This window comes from Papio anubis, chromosome 16, assembly GCF_008728515.1.
Source record: "Papio anubis isolate 15944 chromosome 16, Panubis1.0, whole genome shotgun sequence".
NCBI classification, from domain to species: domain Eukaryota; kingdom Metazoa; phylum Chordata; class Mammalia; order Primates; family Cercopithecidae; genus Papio; species Papio anubis.
Window position 1 is genome coordinate 59,264,136 of NC_044991.1, and position 23,312 is coordinate 59,287,447.

General features: G+C 48.8%; 1 protein-coding gene across 3 annotated transcripts in view; it reads left to right on the plus strand.

Moving 5' to 3' along the window:
- Positions 1-23,312, plus strand: part of TM9SF4 (transmembrane 9 superfamily member 4) — a 56,423-nt gene that overhangs the window by 20,219 nt on the left and 12,892 nt on the right. For 2 of the 3 annotated variants that reach the window (XM_003904888.4, XM_009216359.4), the window contains exons 2-12: positions 2,018-2,131; positions 5,016-5,115; positions 10,071-10,239; positions 10,340-10,469; positions 11,540-11,663; positions 14,006-14,124; positions 14,227-14,338; positions 15,698-15,768; positions 18,854-18,986; positions 19,841-19,922; positions 20,019-20,094. In XM_003904888.4, the coding sequence (XP_003904937.1) occupies positions 2,018-2,131; positions 5,016-5,115; positions 10,071-10,239; positions 10,340-10,469; positions 11,540-11,663; positions 14,006-14,124; positions 14,227-14,338; positions 15,698-15,768; positions 18,854-18,986; positions 19,841-19,922; positions 20,019-20,094 (1,230 nt within the window). The remainder of the gene's footprint in view (positions 1-2,017; positions 2,132-5,015; positions 5,116-10,070; positions 10,240-10,339; positions 10,470-11,539; positions 11,664-14,005; positions 14,125-14,226; positions 14,339-15,697; positions 15,769-18,853; positions 18,987-19,840; positions 19,923-20,018; positions 20,095-23,312) is intronic. The other variant, XM_003904890.4, reaches the window with a different exon arrangement.

The window sequence follows — 23,312 nt, forward strand, 5'->3', positions numbered from 1 at the left end:
TCTCTCTGTAACTGTTCTGCAAATCTAAATTTACTTAAAAGTAAAAAGTTATTTTTTTAAAAAAAAAGACAGAGGGAAAAAATACTGTCTTCCTATCCTTCCTATCCAAATTGCCCCGTGAAGCAATTTATCTACTAGTCTTGTCATTTCTTTTAAAGATTTTCCTGCTCTCCTAATTCATCTGGCCTCCTGATTGCCAAATACAGTACACCTGTCTTAGCTATGGCACTGTGTTTATGGGGGTCAGGCTTTCCTAATGAACATCAGCTGGCAGATACTTGTAAACGTTCGCAACAAATCGGAGGAAAAACTCCATGAAGATATTGCTTAAAAGACTTTGACCAAGCTATGTGTCTGCAAAAAGTGTACTGAATTCCAAACCTTTTACAAATTCAGAAGCCTGTACAGATCATTCTGCATTTTTTGGCGAGCCCCCTCACTCAGTGATCCTGATTTCCTATAAACTGAGTTTCACTGAGAGTCATCTGAGTGTGTGTGTGTGTGTGTGTGTGTTGGTTAGTTGGTTACTTGGTTAGTTGGACGGGGTGTAACTTGATAGATGGGAGGGCTGTGGAGACAGGTGATCAGGAGACTGTGGCCAATGTCCAGGTGGGAGGAAATAACCATCTGAAATGCAACAGCAGTGAAAGGTTAGGGAGAGCAGTCAGATACAGAAACTGACTTGAGTTGGTGATTTAGGCGTGTGGAAGACAAAAGTTCATTGTTCAGACTGCGCAGAAGGAAGAGAATCCGGCAGCTCTTCTAGTTCCTTGCAGGGGTGAAGCGCTATTATTAAGGGAAAGAGATGCAATGGGCCTTTCTTGCCTTTGATTCCCAGGTGCCTATGCTGCATGCAGACGTTTCCTGAGTCCCCATGCTGTGCCAGGCACTGTTGATGGTGCTGCTCCCACAGAGATCGCATTCAAGGGTAGAGGGACATGCAGTACCCAAATAAACACATACATATAGTACATGTCAATTAGATAAGTCCATGAGGAGAAATAGATAAGGGACTAGAGAAATGGGTAATGGGAGCCCTGAGGTTGTTTTTTAGATAGAATGGTCAGTGCTGGCTTCTCTGAGGAAGTGATATTTGAGAGACCTGAATGAAATAAGAAGGAGATGTGCCATTGGGCGTGGTAGCTCACACTTGTAATCCCAGCACTTTGGGAGGCTGAGGTGGGCAGATCACCTGAGGTCAGGAGTTGAAGACCAGCCTGGGCAATGTGGTGAAACACCGTCTCATCTAAAAATAGAAAAATTAGCGTGGTGTGGTCGTGGGCACCCGAAGTCCCAGCTACTCGGTAGGCTGAGGCAGGAGAATCACTTGAACCTGGGAGGCAGAGGTTGCAGTAACCTGAGATCGTGCCATTGCACTCCAACCTGGGTAACGAGCGAAACTCCATCTCAAAAAAGAGAAAAGAGATGTGCCATGCAGGTGCCTGTGGGAAGGGCATTCCGGCAGAAGGCACAGTAAAGACGAAGGCCCTGAGGGGTGCAGAAGGGTTTGTTGTCAGGACAACAAGGGGGCCCGTGTGGCTGAGCTGAGCGAGGAGAGTGGGAGGTGACGGAGGCCAGCATGGTTTTGGAGAAACTTGTAGGAACATCTCTTGGTAACATAGGAGCTTTTGACAGTGTGAACCAGTTGCTATACAGAGAAATGGAATTAATTAAATGTCCTGGAGCTTTATTCCCTGCTAGCTATCCTGGGAGTTACACACTATAAATGGTTAAAAGAACATTGATCCAGAAGCGGGGAGACATGGCTCCTGTGTGACAGCCTTCCCTTTTGCCCAGGTGTTAATTACTTTGTGGCTTACTCCTGAAAGTGCAGAATTGTCTTGTGGCACTCTTGGGGGCATTTGGGAGACAATGTTTACGAGGTCTTCAGGCTTCATGGGTCAGAGGGTGGTGACACTGGGTCAGTTAAAGCAACATTAAGGTGGTATGACTTGATCTTCCTCAGAGGATCTTCTTCACTTCTCCCCAATCCAACCCTGGCCTCTCTTCTGAGCAGGATTGGTTGCCATGGTCTTTACTGCTTTTCTCCCTGATGTGTGAAACAAGCGCCTTCTATGTGCCTGGGGTCGCGCCAATCAACTTCCACCAGAACGATCCTGTAGAAATCAAGGTAAGTGTGTTCCTGGATTTTTGGAGCCTCTGTGCTAGGCAGCGTGGCTGGAGCACCATGGTGAGCTGCTCGTGTCCATCCTGTGGTTGCAGAGAAGAAGGAATAGTGCCAGTTACCCTGGAACTCTGCTTCTCCCTCTCCCTGTGCCTCTGGTTCTTGGTCCCCTCTCCATTTCCGGTTCTTTCTGTGTCTCTGTCCCTGTGTATGCTTTTGTATATGTGCATCTTGGTCTCTTTCTCACTCTCACTTTTGCTCTCAAGTATTCTGTCTCTGTCGTGTATGTGTCCATCTGTTTTTGTGCCTTTGTCTTGCTCCACCTGCCTCTTTAGCATCTCTGCCTCCCTTTCGCACCTGCTCCATCTTCTTCTCTGTTACCAGCTTTGTCTGCATAACTCCTAGTGTCTGCTTATATTGTTCATATATTGTGAGCATCTCTTTTCCTTGGCAGTTAGACTGGTAACTTGCAGGAACAGTCATTAAAATAACTTTTATTTACATGCCAGGCATATGCATGGCTTAGCTCAGGATGTCCCCCGAGGGGCTAATTCTATATGTTACACACAGATTTCCTATTCATTTTACAGATGGGGAAACTGAGGCCTGGGAAGGAAAATTAACATGTTCAAGGTCACATAGTGAGGAAGACATAGGGTTAGTTCAAACCCCATCTCTATTTAGAGGAGATGTGGTCTTTCTCTGTTGCCTAGGCTGGAGTGCAGTGGCATGAGCATAGCTCACTGCAACCTTGACCTCCCAGGCTAAAGCGATCCTTCTGCCTCAGCCTCCCAAGTAACTGGGACTGCAGGTGTGCACCACCATGCCTGGCTAATTTTCTTTTTTCTTTTAAGTAGAGATGAGGTGTCACTATGTTGCACAGGCTGGTCTTGAACTCCTGGGCTCAGACAGTTCTCATGTTTCAGCCTCCCAAAGTGCTGGGATTATCAGGCATTAGCCACCACACCCAGCCCAAGACCCCATCTCTTAACTACTGCAGTACCTTCTTCCCACTACCTCTGTCAAAAGCTCCCTCCAGAGAAGAGCAGTGGCCTGGAGATACCAGGGCTGCTCTGGCTTCCGGTCCCATATAGCTGAGTATGTGAGGGTGGACGCCTTGGGTGGAAAGAGAGGGAGTGGGAGGCAACATAAAGGTGGGACACATCTCTCTGTTACGTGCATTGTTTTCTCATTGTCCTGAGTGAGAATGCTAAGAAACACAAAATTGTTAAAACAGACTTTTTGGCCATTTTTCCTCAAGCAATTCATGGAATGTTTAATAGAGGTCCTTAATCCCTTCAGTTTCACATCCAGAAAGCTCTGGAACTCAGTTTTTCCAAGCACATTTGAGGCAAGAGCTGACCAGAACTGAACATGAAGCTCTTTATTGACTTTTTTTTATCCCACTTAATATGAATATTTTTGCATTTCTCTGCACAAATAGTTATTGAATATGAGGTACTGTCCAGACCCAGCTTGGCTATGGTTTGTATACCACATTGCCTTCCAAAATCTGGAAATTTTCTTTTTTTGAGATGGAGTCTTGCTCTGTCGCCCAGGCTGGAGTGCAGTGGCATGATCTCGTTTCACTGCAACCTCTGCCTCCTGGGTTCAAGCAATTATCCTGCCTTAGCCTACTGAGTAGCTGGGAATGTAGGTGTGTACCACCACGCCCAACTGATTTTTGCGTTTTTAGTAGAAATGGGGTTTCACCATGTTGGCCAGGCTGGTCTCAAACTCCTGACCTCAGGTGATCTGCCCGCCTCACCCTCCCAAAATGCTGGGATTACAGGGAATCCGGAAAATTTCTAATCCCAAAAAAGAATGTAGACCTGTATTCCAAAAATCTTTTATACTTTCAGGTGGTGTATGAGGAATGGTCAGTAGTTCCTAAATAGTAAAGGTAGCTTCACTCACGTTTGGATTAAAATTTTATTTTTTGTAACATTTTGATGGGTTCTGTTTTGTCTGTGGTTTCCAGAGCTATATTCTGTGTGCTTATAGCATTTCCTAAACATTCTCCTTCATTGTCTTAAACTTTATTTTTTTATGGCTTTACCATATTTAATTGAAAGAATATATCATGGTTTATTGATCAGTTTCCCATTGCAGGGGCTTTGAGTTGAAGTTGTTTTTCATTTTTCCTCTCTTCTCTCATTCAGCCCTTTGTACCTACTTTGTACCTACTTTGTACCTAGCTCTAAAGCACTGGAGTTACAGAGGTCCTTGTCCTTATAGAGCTTAAATCTTAAATGCTAATGGGAGAAACTGATTTTCAAAAAAACAGGGAAACTAATTAACATTTTATCAGACATGCTATAAAGTAAACAGTTGAAGACTGACAGTCCAGTGGATATTGGGGAGTTCCTTTAGATACCCTGGTGAAGGAAGGCCTCACAGGCAAGGGGAGAGCTGAGACCTGAATATGAGGAGAAGCCAGGCGAGCACACAGTAGGTCAGAAAGGAGCAGTGGGTCAAAGCCTGAGGCAGGAGAGAGCATGACTGACTCGAGGAGCTGAAGGAAGAAGATCACTGTGGTTATGAATAAGGAGTGAACTTCGTTGCTCCTAAAATGCTTTTTTTCCTTATTTGGAGTTATTTCCTTAGGAAAGATGCCCAAAAGTGAAATTACTGTGTCAAGGGATAGTAGCATGTTCAAGAATCTCACAATGTATTGAATTTGATTGTGATTTTCAACTAAATCTGTAATGTAGTCTAAATTGAATGAAATGTGAAATAATTCAGAATTGAGGGCAGTACATTATATAGTATACTGCTGTCATTTCTGCTAATTCATTTGCCTATTAGATAATATTACCAAGTGTACTAAAGATGTGTGGGTACCAGGAAGGATTATTGGTCATCTTGGTTTCTGCTGGATTCCCATCAGGCTGTGAAGCTTACCAGCTCTCGAACCCAGCTACCTTATGAATACTATTCACTGCCCTTCTGCCAGCCCAGCAAGATAACCTACAAGGCAGAGAATCTGGGTAAGTTCTTCTCCCACACTGCTGTCAACTTGTCCCCAGGGGGAACCCAGCATGATTTTTATAATGATAACAACGGTTAACTTTGCTATATTCTAGACACTGGTCTATATTGTTTACATACCTGTTAGCTTATTTAAACCTCGTAACAGTCCCAGGGAGACAGTTGCTGTGTTTATTCCCATTTTGCAGGTTAAGTGACTTGTCTTTGTTTATACTGTGGACAAAGGCATCCTCTGTTTTCTTCACAAAACAGCCAAAGTGATCTTTGTTTTGGATCCACAGTCAGTCTTCAGACTTGGAGCATTTGGCTTCTACTTACACCTCCTCTTCTTGATTTCTAGATATCTCCTCTCTGGTGGCTTCATCACCTCCTGTGCTTTAAATGGAAAGGGAGAGTGAGTGCCTCTGCCCTGAATGCAAGCAGAGATGGCACCACAGTTCTTGCTGAACTCTGCAACACTCATGTCAAATAATGTGAGGCACCCAGTGCAGTGTCTGACATAAATATTCCATAACTAGTAGCCATTTTATTCTCATTTAAATAATTCTCCATTTGGCAGGATTTCAGGTGTAGAGGCATCTATTCATGACACAGTTATTAGTGCTTCCTCTATGACTGTGTTAGGTCCTAGAGATAAAAGCATGGAAAGATGCTCTCCCTGACCTCAAGGAACTTAAGAGACTTTCTTTTCTTACACCTTAGGAAGGAGAAAGGAGAGAACTGGTTCTTGAACAGGCCCCTGAAAGGGCTGCCTTCTCCATCAGGGCTACCCATGGCTCAGATATTTCTGGAACCCCTTGCTGACAAATTTATCTACTGCCAGGTATTGGGGGTCCTGGACCAGTTGGAGGCAGGCCTTGGAGGCAGTATAACCAAAATTGGGTAGCACCATCTCCCCTAATACCAGCTGTGCCGAAGTCTTGCCTTGTAGCGTTGAACAGAGATTGGCCTCAGAGCCTGGGCTGGCCTCCACCGACTACAGTGGTGCAGCTCGTGGCCCTGCCACTTGCCATCTGTGGACCAGTGCCTGCCTGCCGTTACCCTCTTTTCCTCTCCACACCATGCCATCCTCCAGCCACCTTACCTCTCCCCGGGAAGCCTGACCTCACACTTGGTGCTCCAGGGTCCTGATGTCAGGCCCCTCACAACTGTACCTCCCTTCTCCTGGGAGCTGCTGTGGACCCTTTGGCAGCCCAAGGCTCTATAGTTACGCACTCTTAGTGTGATCCTGGGTGACTTTAACTTCTCTCAACCTCTGCCAAATCTTCCTAAAGCTGGAGAAAGTTCCTGCTTCATAGAAATGGAGATTTCTGTATACAAGTGTTATCCTGCCGTATTGTATCTCATTCTGTCTTTGTAGTGCCTGCCTTCATGGCCTAAGGGCTCTTTGACTGGAGGGATTGTGTCTCACGTTCCCCTCTCTTCTCAGCTTCTAGCCCGGTGCCTGACACATAGTAGGCATTTGATAAGTGTTAGTGTCTTACCTGTGTGGAGCAAGACCATCCTTAATTGCATGACCATTGGATTGTAAGCCATTTACATCATCATCCTCATCGTCATCATTAGTACCGAGAGGGCTCATCTTATGAGCTAGGCACTGTTGTAAGCATCCCTGTGCCTTAACTTACTCAATTCTCACAACAACTCTAACTTATTAATTCTCACAATAAGGGGTAGATTCTCTTACTCTCTCCTTATTATAAATAAGCGAAGTGAGGCACAAGGAGGTAAAGTCACTCACCTAGTAAGTGGCAGAACTCCAGGAACTCTGGCTCCAGAATCCATGCCCATAAGTACCACACTGTACAGCAGCTTCTGTGATTCTCATAGTAACTCTGTAAGCTTAGTATTTCATAGTAGAGGGAACAGCGTCTTCAAGGGTTTGAAAGACTTATTCAGGGTCACATGGCCAATAGGTGGAGAAATTGAGATTTTTTAAACTCAGGTTTTTTTTACCCTAAAGCCAGAGTTATTTCTGTTGTCCCAGGCTGCCTTCTCCAGAAAGGCCCATAGGGCTGTGCTAATGGTGTCACATTGATGGAGATCCTTGGCAGGTGTTCTGGATAGAACCTCGGACTCTAGGAGGCTCCACATTCATGGCTTACTGCTCATTGTTAAAAGGAGTACTTCCGTGTATAAAATGAGCCATTTCCCTCATGCCTATAATCCCAGCACTTTGGGAGGCCAAAGCAGGTGGATCACCTGAGGTCAAGAGTTCAAGACCAGCCTGGCCAACGTACTAAAATACAAAATTGAAAAAAATTCATAAATCTCTACTAAAAATACAAAAATTAGCTGGGCATGGTGGTGCACGCCTGTAATCCCAGCTACTTGGGAGGCTAAGGCAGGAGAATCGCTTGAACCCAGGAGGCAGAGGTTGCATTGAGCCAAGATTGCGCCATTACACTCCAGCCTGAGCAACAGAGCAAGACTCTGTCTCAAAAACAAAACAAAAAAAGAAATAGAAATGAGCCATTTCCTGACCATTATGTCCCCCTTCTTGGTTTAAACTTAATTTTTAAATACCAAGAAGCTATTCCACCATGCTTGGTCTGCCAAGCTCTTTCTGTAGCTCTTTCTCTCCTCAAGCAAGATCCTCGTTGACAGGAGATAAAATGGGCAGTAGGAAATGTTATAGAGGAAAGAGGCCAGGGGTTTAGCATTACCACCACCGCCTTGTATCACCACAAGCAGGTCTCTGATCCTCAGCTTGTTGTCTTTAAAATGCCGTTTCAGCAGTGGACTCTGCATATGTCTTACTGTGTCCTCGCTCTTCACTGGCCAGTCCATCCCTGGGTTTTGCAGGCTCACCTGCATTGCCAGCCTTCCAAAACAGGGTGGAGAGGTGAGGCCTTCATCCAGGCCCTTCCTCACCCTCTCCCTCTCCTGTGTGCCTCCTCCACACTCGAAGCATCGCTTGCCAGGGCTGCTACTTTGCACAGCAAAGTGCTGGCCCCTACAGCAGTGTTGCTCACGGCCCTGCCATTTACCATCTGTGGGCCGATAACCCCCAACTTCCATCTGTGCCCTGACCTCTCCTCTGTGCCTCAGATCTTGATATCTAAGTGCCCACTTGATATATCCAAACTGAAAATGCCTTCAATGTAAATTTGCTGTTCTTCCTGTTTTCCCACCTAGAACCTGGTTGTAGAAACCTCAGAGTCTTCCTAATATGCACCACCCCTCACTCATGCCTTGTTTACAGTCAGCAATGCTTCCCCTGGATTTCACCTCCTCGGAGCTCCTGTGTACTCTTCTCCACCCTCACCAGCACCTGTTCCAGCCACCAGCGTCGCTCATGCATGACTGACTGCCATCACTGCCGCCACCCCCCCCACCCCACCGCTCACTGCCAGTTCCTTGCATCCTCTGTTTTCTTCACAAAACAGCCAGAGTGATCTTTCTGGAACCAGACTCAGATAACGTCTTTCTCTACCCGTTAGAAACCTTCATTGGATTTTGTTGCTTTCTAGGTCAAACTGGTCAAGATCAAACTGTGTGTGTCCCACAGGCCCCTGTGGTCTAGCACTGGCCCATCTCTGCAGCTCATCTGAGCTTTCTGCACTGTAGCCACACAGGCCTCTAAGGTTCAATGCCTCTCCCCGCCCCAAAGGGGCCTTTGCACATGCTGTGCTGTCTGGAATATTCTTCCCCCATTTCTTTGCCTAGTTAACTTCTCTCTTCCTTTCAAGTACCACTTCCTCAGGGAAGCTGTCCTAGACCCACTCCCTTGTGTCTACAGCAAGTTATATATTCTCATTTTGCTGATTATTCAGCAAAGTCTATCTTCCTGCTAGGCCATGCACTCTATGAGTACGTCTATTCAACTTTGTATCTTTAGGGCCTGGCAGGTAGCCAGTACCCAGTACATGTTCATGGATGAATGAATGACTAGATGACTAGGGAGAGTGCCCTATTGAGCAGATCCACCCTGGAGGAAAAGTGGGAGACCAAGTGCATGTGGAGGTGTCTTCATCTTGTCCATCAATTGTTGAACAGCTCAGAATGAAAGCACCATGGGGTTTGCTTGATAGTCCCTAACTGCTCAGTGCCTGTAAGGGTGACATCTGGCAGCAGGTTACTCTGAGGCAAAAGGCACACAAGGGGTGCCACTTCATTGTGTCAAAAGATGTTTTGGCTAAAAATCTCAGGTGCTGGGTTTCACCCCACTCCCTTCCCTGCTGGAACCAGGAACTGAAGACACAGAGATAAATAGGAAACAGTCTAACAGTAACGAGCTCATAGTCAGTTAGGGGAGTCAGAAACACGACTGTATTAGCACATTGTACAAAGTAGATCCTTAACATAGAAATGAGTGCTGATGATAAAATAGCGTTTGGTGCCTGCCTACTCTGTGCCTGCTACTTTATTGGATTGACTTCCTTTATTTCTCACTGTAACCCTGTGAGGTGGGTACTGTTATTATCCCATTTTATGGATGAGGACATTGAGGCTCAGTGAGGTGGAGTGACTTACCAAGACTGCTAAGGCAGGCAGCCGGGACTCAGAGCCATCTCTCCACTGCATAATGCCGCCCTCACACAGAGGGCAGTCAGGGGAGGGAGTGATGGGCTTGTCCTGAGGGGTTAGGAGGGGCTTCCCAGAGAGAGTGAAATGAAAACTGGGCTTCCTGGGGAGGCCAGGAGCATGGGGCAGGGAACAGCATTCCCGGAGAAGGAAACAACTGAGGCCCAGAGGCATAGAAGGATGTGGTGGTAGATGAGTGCTAAGGGGTCTGGTAGCACTAGAGCCCAAAGGAGGAGGGTGGCAGGTGGGGGTTAGCTGGGCCAGTTGGGTGTGAACTGATGGGGAAGGGCATTGGCTGTCAGGCTGAGGCACTGCTGAAGTCCTTGGAAGCCCATTTTTGCCCTGCAGTCCTGTGTCTCTGTGACTCTGCTGACCTCAGCAACCTCAGGGCTGAAGCTCTGAGCTCGATCTGTCTCTCTTACGGCAGGAGAGGTGCTGAGAGGGGACCGGATTGTCAACACCCCTTTCCAGGTTCTCATGAACAGTGAGAAGAAGTGTGAAGTTCTGTGCAGCCAGTCCAACAAGCCAGTGACCCTGACAGTGGAGCAGAGCCGACTTGTGGCCGAGCGGATCACAGAAGACTACTATGTCCACCTGTAAGTCGCCCTCTACTCCCTGCTGCCTCAGGCTCACACAGGGGAGGGCACTGACGGGAGAGGCGGTTGAGAGGGACTGAGCGGGGCCTTCGCTTTCCAGCATTGCTGACAACCTGCCTGTGGCCACCCGGCTGGAGCTCTACTCCAACCGAGACAGCGATGACAAGAAGAAAGAAAAAGATGTGCAGTTTGAACACGGCTACCGGCTCGGCTTCACAGATGTCAACAAGGTAGAGTGTCTTTGGCGTGCTCACAGGGCCAGGAGCCACACCTCACGAGTCCCGGGCCACAGAAAAGGTGGGGCTTGGCCACAGCAAGTTTCTCCAGGTGCCCTGGGCGTGATGGTCTGTCAGAGGTCCGAGTGCTCCGGGCAAGGCCCTGGGAGATGCTACAGGGAGGTGAAGGCACAGTTCTTAGGAAGTCAGGTTCCATTTTCCTAAGATTAAAACAACATCAAAAAAAACGTGGAACTTCATCAGTATGTAGGAGAGAGGGCTAAGTAGTGGTCAAGAGCGTGCAGGCTCCCTGGGTTTGAATCCTGCCTCTCCCACTTACTAGTTGTCTGAGTGACCCTGAGCCTGTGGTTCCTTAGCTGTAAAATACATGCAGCAGCAGTGGCGGGGTAAATTAGCGCATCCGTGTGAGCACTTCCCAGCACAGCCCTGGAGACTCAGCTAATAATGTGATGGTTATAGCCCTGATTCTCTTATCTTTCTAAACTGAAAGATATTAGTTAGGGAATAAATGACAAAAACATTTCTTTTGAGGGGCAGCCCCTGTCGCCAAAAGGCATCTGTCCTAACTGGGAAGAGAACCGACAGTGGGAGGCTCTAGGTCTCAAGTCCCAGCTGCCTTTCACTGGCTGTTAACGGCAGGGGAGGTCAGAGGGAGCTCCTTTTACACTCAGGTTGTCACAGAGGAGGTGGGCCATGAGAAGATGGTCGGCTTTTGCTGTGTGGAGTTGGGAGTGGCATTCTAGTTGGAGTGAATGCAGGGTAGGGACTGGTTCATGAGACAGTGGGCACAGGGGAGGCTGGGTGAACTCATGTGACTTAGATGATTACACTCAGTTCTGTCAGGGTCAGAGGATAGAAGGCCTTGAATGCCTGGCTGAGAGAATTGGGCTTTTGTGTGATAAGCCCCAGGGAGCCCTTGAAGAGCTTCTGAGTAGGGGGGTGATGAGAATAGTGTTTTAGGAAGGTTGGTACAACCAGGCATGCTGGGCGAGGCGAGGACCCTAATACCTGGAGAGTATCCCTAAGTGATGTTCTGCTGTGTTCTCTCTGTTGCTGCATTTCAGATCTACCTGCACAACCACCTCTCATTCATCCTTTACTACCACCGGGAGGACATGGAAGAGGACCAGGAGCACACGTACCGTGTCGTCCGCTTCGAGGTGATTCCCCAGAGCATCAGGCTGGAGGGTGAGTGGGGAGGTGTGGCCGGAGGGGCAGGGCTGGATGGGCCTGGGCTTCTCCACCCAGGGTCTTCGCACTCTTCTCCCTCCTGAGCTGGCCGATGGGCTCGGGTGAGGCATGTGGGCCCAGCCAAGGTAGGATCACGGTATTCTCATTAGAGAAGGTGGGTGGGGGGGCAGCTGACAGCGGCAGTGTCACGGGTTGGATACCTTACTAGTTTACCCCTTCCCAGCAATCCCAGGAGGTACGTGGTGATTACAGATGAGGAACTAGAGCCTCAAAAGGGGCTGCTGACTTGGCCAAGACCGAACAGCAAGTTGGGGCTTTGTTGGGCCTCTTCACAAGAACCAGCCAGCTCACCGTGGGTTGAGAACAAGGGGCCAGGGTACTGACAAAGCCCACAGGCAGCGGGTTTCTTCGTTCCTCTCCCTCTGTGTGAGTGATTGGCATAAACTAAAATCTGCCCAGGGTCAACAGGTGTGCGGGAGTTTCAGAGCCCAGCACAGTCCTGATGGGCCTCATAGGAGCCGGTCCGGCTTCGCCTCACCTCTTGGCCCTTGATCACCACAGTGTGCTTTTCAATTAAGCAGCATGCCCAGCCTTTTGACATCGTTGGTGGTATTTGGACTTTTTTTTTTTTTTTTTTTTTTTCACTGTGGAACTTAGTGTTCAAACAAAATTAGACCCAGAAGTCCCAAACATAGATCCTGCCCTTCAAGAGCTCCGTAGCGCATCTACTGCTGGGAGCTTCCTGAGTGCGGTTCTACGATTGTGTATGTGATGGTTTTCAGGCCACCTGCTGCCCCACTGGGTCTTCGAGCTTAGAGTCTCCTTTTCTTTTCTTTTAGCTTTTTCTTTTAGCTGTCTCCTTTTCTTTTCTTTTTTTCTTTTTCTTTTTTTTTGAGACGGAGTCTCGCTCAGTCGCCCAGGCTGGAGTGCAGTGGCGCGATCTCGGCTCACTGCAAGCTCCGCCTCCTGGGTTCATGCCATTCTCCTGCCTTAGCCTTCCAAGTAGCTGGGACTACAGGCGCCTGCCGCCACGCCTGGCTAATTTTTTGCATTTTTAGTGGAGACAGGGTTTCGCTGTGTTAACCGGGATGGTCTCGATCTCCTGACTTCGTGATCCACCCGCCTCGGCCTCCCAAAGTGCTGGGATTACAGGAGTGAGCCACCGTGCCCGGCCCTGTCTCCTTTTCTCACCATTTTATCTTTTTCATTTTTTCCCCAAGACGGAGTCTTGCTCTATCACCCAGACTGGAGTGCAATGGCGCGATCTCGGCTCACTGCAACCTCTGCCTCCAGGGTTCAAGCGATTCTCCTGCCTCAGCCTCCCCAGTAGCTAGGATTACAGGCGCCCACCACCGCACCTGGCTGATTTTTGTATTTTTAGTAGAGACGGGGTTTCACCATGTTGACCAGGCTGGTCTCAAACTCCTGACCTCATGATGCGCCCGCCTCAGCCTCCCAAAGTGCTTGGATTACAGGCGTGAGGCACCACGCCCGGCTCACCATTTTATCTTAAGCACCCAACACAGAACCTGGCCCATAGTTGGTGCTTATTATACGTTGTTGGTTGAATGAGTAGATGCATAACAGGATGAACAGATGAGCAAATGAATGGAGAAAACATCTGAATGATTTATTACGAAAATGCCAGAACTTTAGAAATAGACTAAATAAATGAGTAAGCATGATGGAATGGATCAAGGTTTTATGTTGAATGGGACTGGCTGGATGGTAGGTGAATGTTTGAATTGAGTGAAGGAACACTGACTCAGGGAGGAACTCCAACTCAGGCCCCTCCCTTCCCCCATGCACAGGCCTCTCTGCAGCCCCTAAGTACCTTTGGAAAGTCAGGGCTCTGGGGAATAATTTTCAAAAACCATTATTGGCCAGGCACGGTGGCTCACACTTGTGATCCCAGTGCTTTGGGAGGCCAAGACAGAAGGATTGCATCAGGCCAGGAGTTCAAGACCAGCCTGGGAAACATAACAGGACCCTGTCCCTACAAAAAATTTCTAAAAATTAGCTGGGTGTGGTGACACCCGCCTGTAGTCCCAGCTACTCCAGAGGCTGAAGCAGAAGGATCCCTTGAGCCTGGGAGATTGAGGCTGCAGTGAACTATGATTGTACCATTGCCTGTGTGACAGAGCAAGACTCTGTCTCTAAAAAAATAAGGTTTAAAAATAAAAAATAAAACCCGTTGTTGCCCATCGTACTCCCAATCTCCAGTCAGACCCTAGAGGCTGGGTCCCTGCAACAGACAGCCTTGAGGGCAGCCCCTGGAATAGCCCCTGGGCAGTGGCACTGGCCACCACAGGAACAGACTGAGTCTCTGTCTCTCTCAGACCTCAAAGCAGATGAGAAGAGTTCGTGCACTCTGCCCGAGGGTACCAACTCCTCGCCCCAAGAAATTGACCCCACCAAGGAGAATCAGCTGTACTTCACCTACTCTGTCCACTGGGAGGTAAGAAGGGGCTGGAGCTCATGGGCAGGGGAGGAGGGCTCTGGTCTGTGTCAGGTTCTCCAGCAGGAGGCCTGACTCTAAGTGCTTCCTCCCACCTGCCAGGAAAGTGACATCAAATGGGCCTCTCGCTGGGACACTTACCTAACCATGAGTGACGTCCAGATCCACTGGTTTTCTATCATTAACTCTGTTGTTGTTGTCTTCTTCCTGTCAGGTGAGAGATCTGTGGGTTGAAGGAAAGGGATGGGAGTTGGGGTTGAGGGACTGAGACATCACATCATGTATGGGGGACTTTCAGGGTGTTCTCAGGGCCAGGTGTAGGTCAAAAACAGACATCAGGGCTCTGCTAAGCATCAGGTGTACACAGGTGAACAAGACTCATCTCTAGAGAGCTCTGGAACTCTGGAGAGGTCATTCATGGAGGACAGACACACCTGAGCCTGCACACATTCTTGATTCATTCAACAAGATGTTGTTGTTGCTCATTCTGTGCCAGGCACTTTGCCAGATGCTAGGAATATGGTGTGAACGAGCCCAACCCAGGCTCTGCTCTCACAGAGCCTATATATTCTAGTGGTGGGAGAGAAACAAAAAAGCAAATAAGTAGTGGAGTTCCAAATAGTGATACATTCTGTGAAGCAGATCAACAGAGTGGCCAAATACACAATAGCTGAGGAAAGTGTGAAGGCTCTTTGGGGAAGACCTTTCTTTACGAGAAGGAGCCATCACCCAGAGACCTGGGAAAAGTCTGTGCCAGTGAGGATCATGGTCCTGCAATGAGATAAGCTTGGCAAGAAACCAAGTGGTGAGAGGGTGGTAGGCAGGAGTAGAATGACACTGATGGTTTCACTATCATATGAGAAGCACAGATAATGCTAAGTACTGTTTATTAAACATTTACCATAGGGCCAGCTGCTGAACTAAGCACTTTCCAAACATTTCAATCCCTGAAGCCCTGTGAACTAAGCCCGAAAATGTTAAGTGAACTCAAGGGCATATGGCCCATGCTCTTAACACTACAGTGCTGCTTAGAGAGGGAAACAGGAAAGTACAAATGGGGCCAGGAGTAGCTCTGTACTGTTCAGGGTGCTGGGAGGTGAAGATGCCCAGGGTGAGCTGTGAAGCATGAGTAGAAGTCAGGGCAGGGCGGGGCATTCTGGGCAAAAAGGATAGCTTGAAGAAAGGCATGCTAGTGAGGACACAGTGAGGCCAGGAGCCATAACTGAAGCAGCAGATAGCCAGAGGTGGAGCCACAGGCGGCCCTTCGACACATGAGCTGAGAAGTCGGTAGGAGCAAGCCATGGAACAGCTGGGATGCTCCTCTCCCCAGGATACCCCTACCCATCCCAGCAGCCCTTTCATCCCCACCTCCACGCTCTGTGATCTCCTCCCCTGGTAGCTGGAGTGGAGCTCCCCCAAGAAGAGGCCTTGAGGTGACTGCATAGCCAGTTCATAATGGAGCAAGCCGTGCGTGCCAGCTGTTGCACAGTAAAACATCATGTCCAGGAGGGCAGGGAGCATAGGCTTGCTGGCAGCGCCAACTTCTCCTCATCCTCAACCCCATCTGTTTCAGGTATCCTGAGCATGATTATCATTCGGACCCTCCGGAAGGACATTGCCAACTACAACAAGGAGGATGACATTGTACGAGGTCTTGGCTGGGGAGGGATGAAGTTGGACGGGGAGGGGAGGAGGACTGTGTATGTGCCTGTGTGTGTGTGTGTGTGTGTGTGTGTGTGTTTGTGTGTGTGTATTATCATTCACGGAAACCTCAACATACTAAAACAGTTTAGTATACTTTTTCTTTTGAGATGGAGTCTCTGTCACCAGGCTGGAGAGCAGTGGCGTGATCTCGGCTCATTGCAGTCTCTACCTCCTGGATTCAAGTGATTCCCCCACCTCAACCTCCCGAATAGCTGAGACTACAGGCGCGCACCACCACGCCCTGCTATTTTTTTGTGTTTTTTAGTAAAGACGGGGTTTTGTCCAGTTGACCAGGATGGTCTCAGTCTCCTGACCTCATGATCCACCTGCCTCAGCCTCCCAAAGTACTGGGATTACAGGCGTGAGCCACTGTGCCTGGCCTAGTATACTTTTTTTTTTTTTTTTTTTTTGAGACGGAGTCTTGCTCTGTCTCCCAGGCTGGAGTGCAGTGGCCGGATCTCGGCTCACTGCAAGCTCCGCCTCCCGGGTTTACGCCATTCTCCTGCCTCAGCCTCCCGAGTAACTGGGACTACAGGCGCCCACCACCTCGCCTGGCTAGTTTTTTTGTAGTTTTTTAGTAGAGACGGGGTTTCACCGTGTTAGCCAGGATGGTCTCGATCTCCTAACCTCGTGATCCGCCCGTCTCGGCCTCCCAAAGTGCTGGGATTACAGGCTTGAGCCACCGCGCCCAGCCTCCTAGTATACTTTTAATACTAAAAAAGTAAGGAAAAAAGTTGTATTCACCCAAAGTGATAGGGACAGCCTAATTTTAAAGCATAAAAACAGTGGAAGAAATCACAAAGAATAGTTGATTCATTTGACATTGAAAATTGTAAAACTATTCTGCATGCCAAATACATAAACAAAACAGAAGGCCACAATGGCAAAACAATATCTGCAACAAACTTGAAAAAAGTGGCACAGTTTAAAAAATTCATATAAAATCTCTTTGTTTCAAAAAAACTAGGTCAGGGCTGGGATGGTGGCTCACACCTGTAATCCCAGCACTTTGGGAGGCCAAGGCAGGTGGATCACCTGAGGTCAGGAGTTCAAGACCAGCCTGGCCAACATGGGAAAACCTCATCTCTAATAAAAATACAAAAATTAGCTGGGTGTGGTGGCATGCACCTGCAATCCCAGCTACTCAGGAGGCAGAGGCAGGAGAATCACTTGAACCCGGGAGGCGGAGGTTGCAGTGAGCCAAGAACATGCCACTGCACTCCAGCCTGGGCAACAAAGTAAGACTCTGTCTACAAAACAAAACTAGGTCGGGGACAGTAGATAACTTGAGGTTAGGAGTTCAAGACCAGCCTGACCAACATGGTGAAAACTCGTCTCTACTAAAATACAAAAATTAGCTGAGCATGGTGGTGGGCACCTGTACTTCCAGCTACTCAGGATACCGAGGCCAGAGATCGCTTGAACCTGGGAGTTGGTGGTTGCAGTGAGCCGAGATCACACCACTGTACTACAGCCTGGGCAACAGAGCAAGACTCTGTCTCATAAATAAATAAATAAAACCAAAAAATCTAAAATTTCGAATGTAATGATGAACAGGAAATTTACAGGCAAGACACTACAATATGCCCAGTAAGCAAGAGAAAACTATTTTTACCTCAGGAATAACCCCACAAAATGCAGATTCAAACAATCTTGAGAAGACTGTTTTGGACCATCATATTAGCACAAGATTTTTTTTCTTTTTTTAACAGTACTAACTATTGGCAAGGTTAACGTGAGCCAAGCACCTTTCCATACCACCCATGGAAGTGTAAGTTGGTAGCTTTCTGAAAAGTGATTGGCAGTGGATATCAAGAACTATAAAACAGGCTGAGCAGGCCGGGCGCGGTGGCTCAAGCCTGTAATCCCAGCACTTTGGGAGGCCAAGACGGGCGGATCACGAGGTCAGGAGATCAAGACCATCCTGGCTAACACGGTGAAACCCCGTCTCTACTAAAAAAAAAAGTACAAAAAACTAGCCGGGTGAGGTGGCGGGCGCCTGTAGTCCCAGCTACTCGGGAGGCTGAGGCAGGAGAATGGCGTAAACCCGGGAGGCGGAGCTTGCAGTGAGCTGAGATCTGGCCACTGCACTCCGGCCTGGGTGACAGAGCGACACTCCGTCTCAAAAAAAAAAAACAAAAAAAAACAGGCTGAGCATAGTGGCTCATGCCTGTAATCCCAGCACTTTGGGAGGCCAAGGCAGGAGGATCACTTGAGCCCAGGAGTTCAAGACCAGCCAGGGCAGCATAGGGAGACCGCGCCTCAACAAAAACAAAAAAGAACTAAAACAGGCAACTTGCTTTGCATGGCAATTCTTCTATAATTTTTCTAAGGCAAGATTCAAAACACCAAGACTTGGTGTAGAAATATTACAGCTTTGAAATACAATGTCAAAGAGCTTTTATTGACCTAAGGAAATGTTCACACATACCAACTGAAAATAACAAAGTACATAGTGTGATCCCAATGTTATTGTTTAAAACATACATATACACATTATATATAAAAGATTAAGGGAATTATATCAAAACAGTGTTATTAAGTGGGAGTATCAGTCATTTTATTTTTTTATCTTTCTGTTTAAATTTTTCTATAATAAGCATGTTAGTTTTTGTTCATTTGAAGTCCATGCTACATACCAAATTATTTTTACTTTTTTTATTACACAAGTAAGAATACGTATTTATTTTATAATCAGAAAAAATAAATAAATTGATTCCAAATCTCACCACTCAAGAACTATTACAGTTAACATTTTAGTGAGTTGAGGTATTTACATTATTTTCCCACAAATGAGGTTTGTGGAATTTAAAGAGATTTTCCTTTTACGCAGCTCCAGGCATCAGGTTTGTGGCCTCCTTTTCTTGTGACAGTTTCAGATAAGCACTTTCTCTTATCACTTACATTCGTGTGTCAGAGCAGCACTGGTTGACACCTGAGGGTGTCAGCTGTCACCTTGGGGGTGGTCCCTGCAGGAGCTGCCTCCATCCTCAACAACCAGCCTCACTCTAGCTCTTCTCTGCAGGAAGACACCATGGAGGAGTCTGGGTGGAAGCTGGTGCACGGCGATGTCTTCAGGCCCCCCCAGTACCCCATGATCCTCAGCTCCCTGCTGGGCTCAGGCATTCAGCTCTTCTGTATGATCCTCATTGTCATCTGTGAGTGTGCCCAGCGGGGCCCGGCATGGGGCATGGCTCCCTCTTCCAGGTGTCTCAAGGAGAGAAGGGTGGGCTTCCCTCCCTGCAGAAAGGGAACCAAGCTCCTGGCGCCAAGTGGGCATGTCAGTATCTCTGGGCCAGACGGGCGGTCTATGTCAGCAGCAGCCCCAGCCCCAGCCCAGGACTGGTGATTCACCTCACAGCTGTTTACAGAGCCCACCATGTCCCCTCCGTCAATGAGGCCACACATCACTGCTATGAGCTTGGCCTCCTTTTATAGTCAGAGGCTGTGACCTGCCCAAAGTCAGTACCAGGATTAGGATTGAAATCAAGTATTTTTTTTATTTAACAAAAACCCCACTAATATATAGTAATTTTAGACAGCTTTGGAGTCTGTCTAGATTTACATCTCAGTCTCATGCCTCCAAGCTTTGTGACCTCGGACAGGCCACTTGACCTCTGTGAGCCTCAGTTTCCTTACCTGAGAAATGGGGAAAGTAATCACCCTGCAGAGTTGGTAAGGTGGGTTCAGAGACCTGGCATTTGTGGTGCCCTCAGCCCAGCACCTGACTAACTGCAAGTGCTCTGTGGACTGGAAGCTGCAGTTGAGATTTGGCCAGTCAAGGCCCAGCAGCTGCTGCACCCCTCTGAACTCCAGCTAAGACCCAGTCTTCCCCTGTAGAGGGCAGGGGACTCTGCTGTTGAGAAGACAAGGAAGGGGGAGCCTCATCTGCCCAGACGACTCCTGTCAGCCTGTCCAAGATGGGTCTGGGGCTGGGGCTGGGGCTGGGGCTGGGGGCCTGGGATCAGCCACCCTGCCTTTCTCTGCCCTCCCTCCCTCCCTCCCTCCACAGTTGTGGCCATGCTTGGGATGCTGTCACCCTCCAGCCGGGGAGCTCTCATGACCACAGCCTGCTTCCTCTTCATGTTCATGGGGTAGGTGTGTCTGAGCGGGCGCCCGGGGGCAGCACAGGCCTCTTCCACGCCAGCTAATGGGTCCCCTTGGTGTGGATCCCTGCCATTTTCCCACAGGGTGTTTGGCGGATTTTCTGCTGGCCGTCTGTACCGCACTCTAAAAGGCCATCGGTGGAAGAAAGGAGCCTTCTGTGTGAGTGTCCTAAACCTTCTCTGATGTTTGGTGGGAAGCTGAGAAGCTTCTTCCTGGGCTCCTCAGGAGGAGGTAGGCAGGCCCTGGTGGAGATTTTGGGCCAGAAGCTGAGCAGCAGCAAGACGTAGGAGGAGGAGCACAGGTCCAGGGGAGGAATGCCAGGCTGTTACCCACAGGCTCACGGCAGAACCTGCTAGGGCCTCCGCCGTCCCATCTGTAAAATGAGGGATTTGAACTTAGGTCATTTTTAGCCAACATCGTCTGATGGCTCAAGCAAGAGAAGAAATAGGGGATTCAGAATAACAAGATTTAGAATAGGAGGGCAGCTGAGAGAACACCCTGAATAAAGAGGGAATTGCCTGCCTAAGCCCGAAGAGGCCAGACCTGAGTTCCTGTCAGTCCGTTTTTCCAGACTAGTGCCTGCATTTCTCTTTGGTGAGGGCTCCTGCCCTTCTCTGGCCTCCTGGAGGTAAGGCGAGTTCTTGGCAGCAGAAAAGACCATAGAAACCAGAGGGGGTCTGGAGATTGACCTCACCTCCTAGGGAGCCCCAAGCCCCTTCTCCCAGAGCGAGTGAGTCCCTTAGAGGACTAGGCAGACTCTTGGGTGCCCACTCTCAGAGAAGTCTCTGGGCCCGGGATTCTGAAACCATTCTCACCGCTGTCAAAAGGTCAAGGAGAGCTCTGGCTGCCACACCTCTGGCACAAAGTAAGCCTCAGTAAAGAAAAGTTAGGACCGTGACTATTTTGGAAGGATCAAAGAAAGCTTCCTGAATTGTTTTTTGGTGTGTGTGTGTGTTTGTTTGTTTGTTTTTAAGAGTTTCGCTCTTATTGCTCAGGCTGGAGTGCAATGGTGCGATCTCAGCTCACTGCAACCTCCACCTCCCGGGTTCAAGTTATTCTCCTGCCTCAGCCTCCCGAGTAGCTGGGATTACAGGCATGCGCCACTATGCCTGGCTAATTTTATATTTTTCGTAGAGACGGGGTTTCTCCATGTTGGTCAGGCTGGTTGCGAATTCCCAACCTTAGGTGATCTGCCCACCTCGGCCTCCCAAAGTGCTGGGATTACAGGCGTGAACCACCATGCCCAGCCAATTTCCTGAATTCTTGATGATTTGAGCATTTTTCTCTGGCTACCATATGCCAAGAGCCAGGGATCTAGAGAGGAGTAAAACCCACCACTGCCTCCTGGCAAGGTTCTTCCTTGACGAGGTCACCAGATACCCTCCAGGATTTCCCTCAATGGACCCCACAGCAAACACAGTCTTTTTCCCCCAAACCACCCCTTGCATCTAGTGAGCCCATCATTCATCCAGGCCCCCCAAGCCAGAAACCTGGAGTTGCCTGTCCTCCTTCTCCCTCGTGCCTCATTCCTTCTCAGACATCAAGTACTAAGGGTCTTCCTACCAAATGTTCTGTGAATGTTCCATGAATTCCACGCCCCCGCCCCCATCTCTACATCTTCAAGGATTCAGACATCTTTGCCTCTCACTTGGCTCTCACGGTCTCCCTGCAAGATTCTGAGCCTTACCTGGTGCCTTTCCACAGGGGGTCATCTCCGACAGCCCGCAGCAGTGTGGGTGTACTCTCCTATGGCCTAGTCTGTGCCATCCCCTCTGCCTGGGCCACACCACCCTTATTTCTCACCTGGCTGGTGTCACCTCATCCTTTAAGTCTTAGCTCCTGCATCAGTACTCTAGAGGCTGTTGCCTCCCCCACCTCCTACAGCCCTCATGAGACCTAAGTAGCACTTGGCAGAGCTAAATAGGGGCGGTGTGTCGTTCTCTACATAGGGGTCTGCCTTTCTCCCTGGAGCATTTTTTCCTACCTAGCACGGTGACCAGTCAGTAAATTTCAGCCAGGAAGGCAGATGAGGAATTCTGTGCTACACAACAGTCATGCAGGAACACACAGGAAGGGAGGAAGTGACCTTTGAGCCGGGCCTTGGAGAGGAGGATTTCAGATGAAGGGATGCAGCCAGCAGTGGGACCTAAGGTTCTAGAATGGCCTAGATCCCCGTCTGGCTCTGTTCTTTCATTGGTTGGTAACTTTCAACAGCCCTCTGAGCTTCAGTTTCCCCATCTCTCCAATGAAGATCGCTAGGGTTAACTGCACATAAGGACCTTGGTACAGCGTTAGCCCTCAGGAAATGGATCCTCTGAGGTGTTGATGACCTATGCAGAAAGGCCCAGAGACAGGAATGTGCAGGAACAGTGACCAGTTGTTGGGTGCAGGGCTGTGAGCCAAAGATGAAACTGGCAATGGAGGTTGAGCGTCAGGTTCCAGAGGGCCTTCGCCATTGTGGTTAGTGACCCACCTGGAAGCTCAGGATGCCACAGCAGTCCCTGGCCTGGTGATCAGTGTGGCAAGAAGATTCATGCCGGTTGTGGTGGCTTGCGCCTGTAATCCCCGTCCCTTGGGAGGCCAAGACAGGAAGATCACTTGAGCCCAGGAGTTTGAGATCAGCCTGGGCAACACAGTGAGACCCTGTCCCTACAAAAAATAAATTACTTGGTTGTGGTGGTATGTGCCTGTAGTCCTAGCTAATCAGGTAGGTGAGGTGGGAGGATCACTTGAGCCCAGGTGTTTGAGGCTGCAGTGAGCTGATTACACCACTGCACTCCAGCCTGAGTGACACAGTGAGACCCTGTCTCTGAAGAAAATAGAAGCAAAAGGCTCAACTTTAACTCTGGGCATTGACTAGACTAGAATCCCTGTGCCTAGACCCCACCCAAGAGATTCTGACTGGCTAGAATACACTGCAGTAGGTCAGGAGCATGGGCTCTGGGTTCAGACTGCCTGAGTTTATACAACTCTGCTGCACCTTCAGGAGACTGGGTGACATGGAAGTGGGGGGAGTCTTTAACATTGCCAGGCCTCAGTGTCCTCATTAAAAGGAATAATGGTAGACTTTCCTTCCAGACTTGCAGTGAGGATTAGGTGAGACAAGGTACATAGGAACCCAGCATCTGCCACCCCTAAGACTCAGCGCTTCACCATCCTTCTAGGCGGTTTGGGTTGGGGCCCAGACATATGTGGTTTGTTAAAGTTGGTTTTGGGGGTTTTTTTGTGTGTGTGAGACAGAGTCTCGCTCTATTACCCAGGCTGGAGTGCAGTGGCGTGACTCGGCTCACTGCAACCTCTGCCTCCCGGGCTCAAGCGATCCGTCTGTTTCAGCCTCTCAAGTAGCTGGGACCACAGGTGCGTACTACCACACCTGG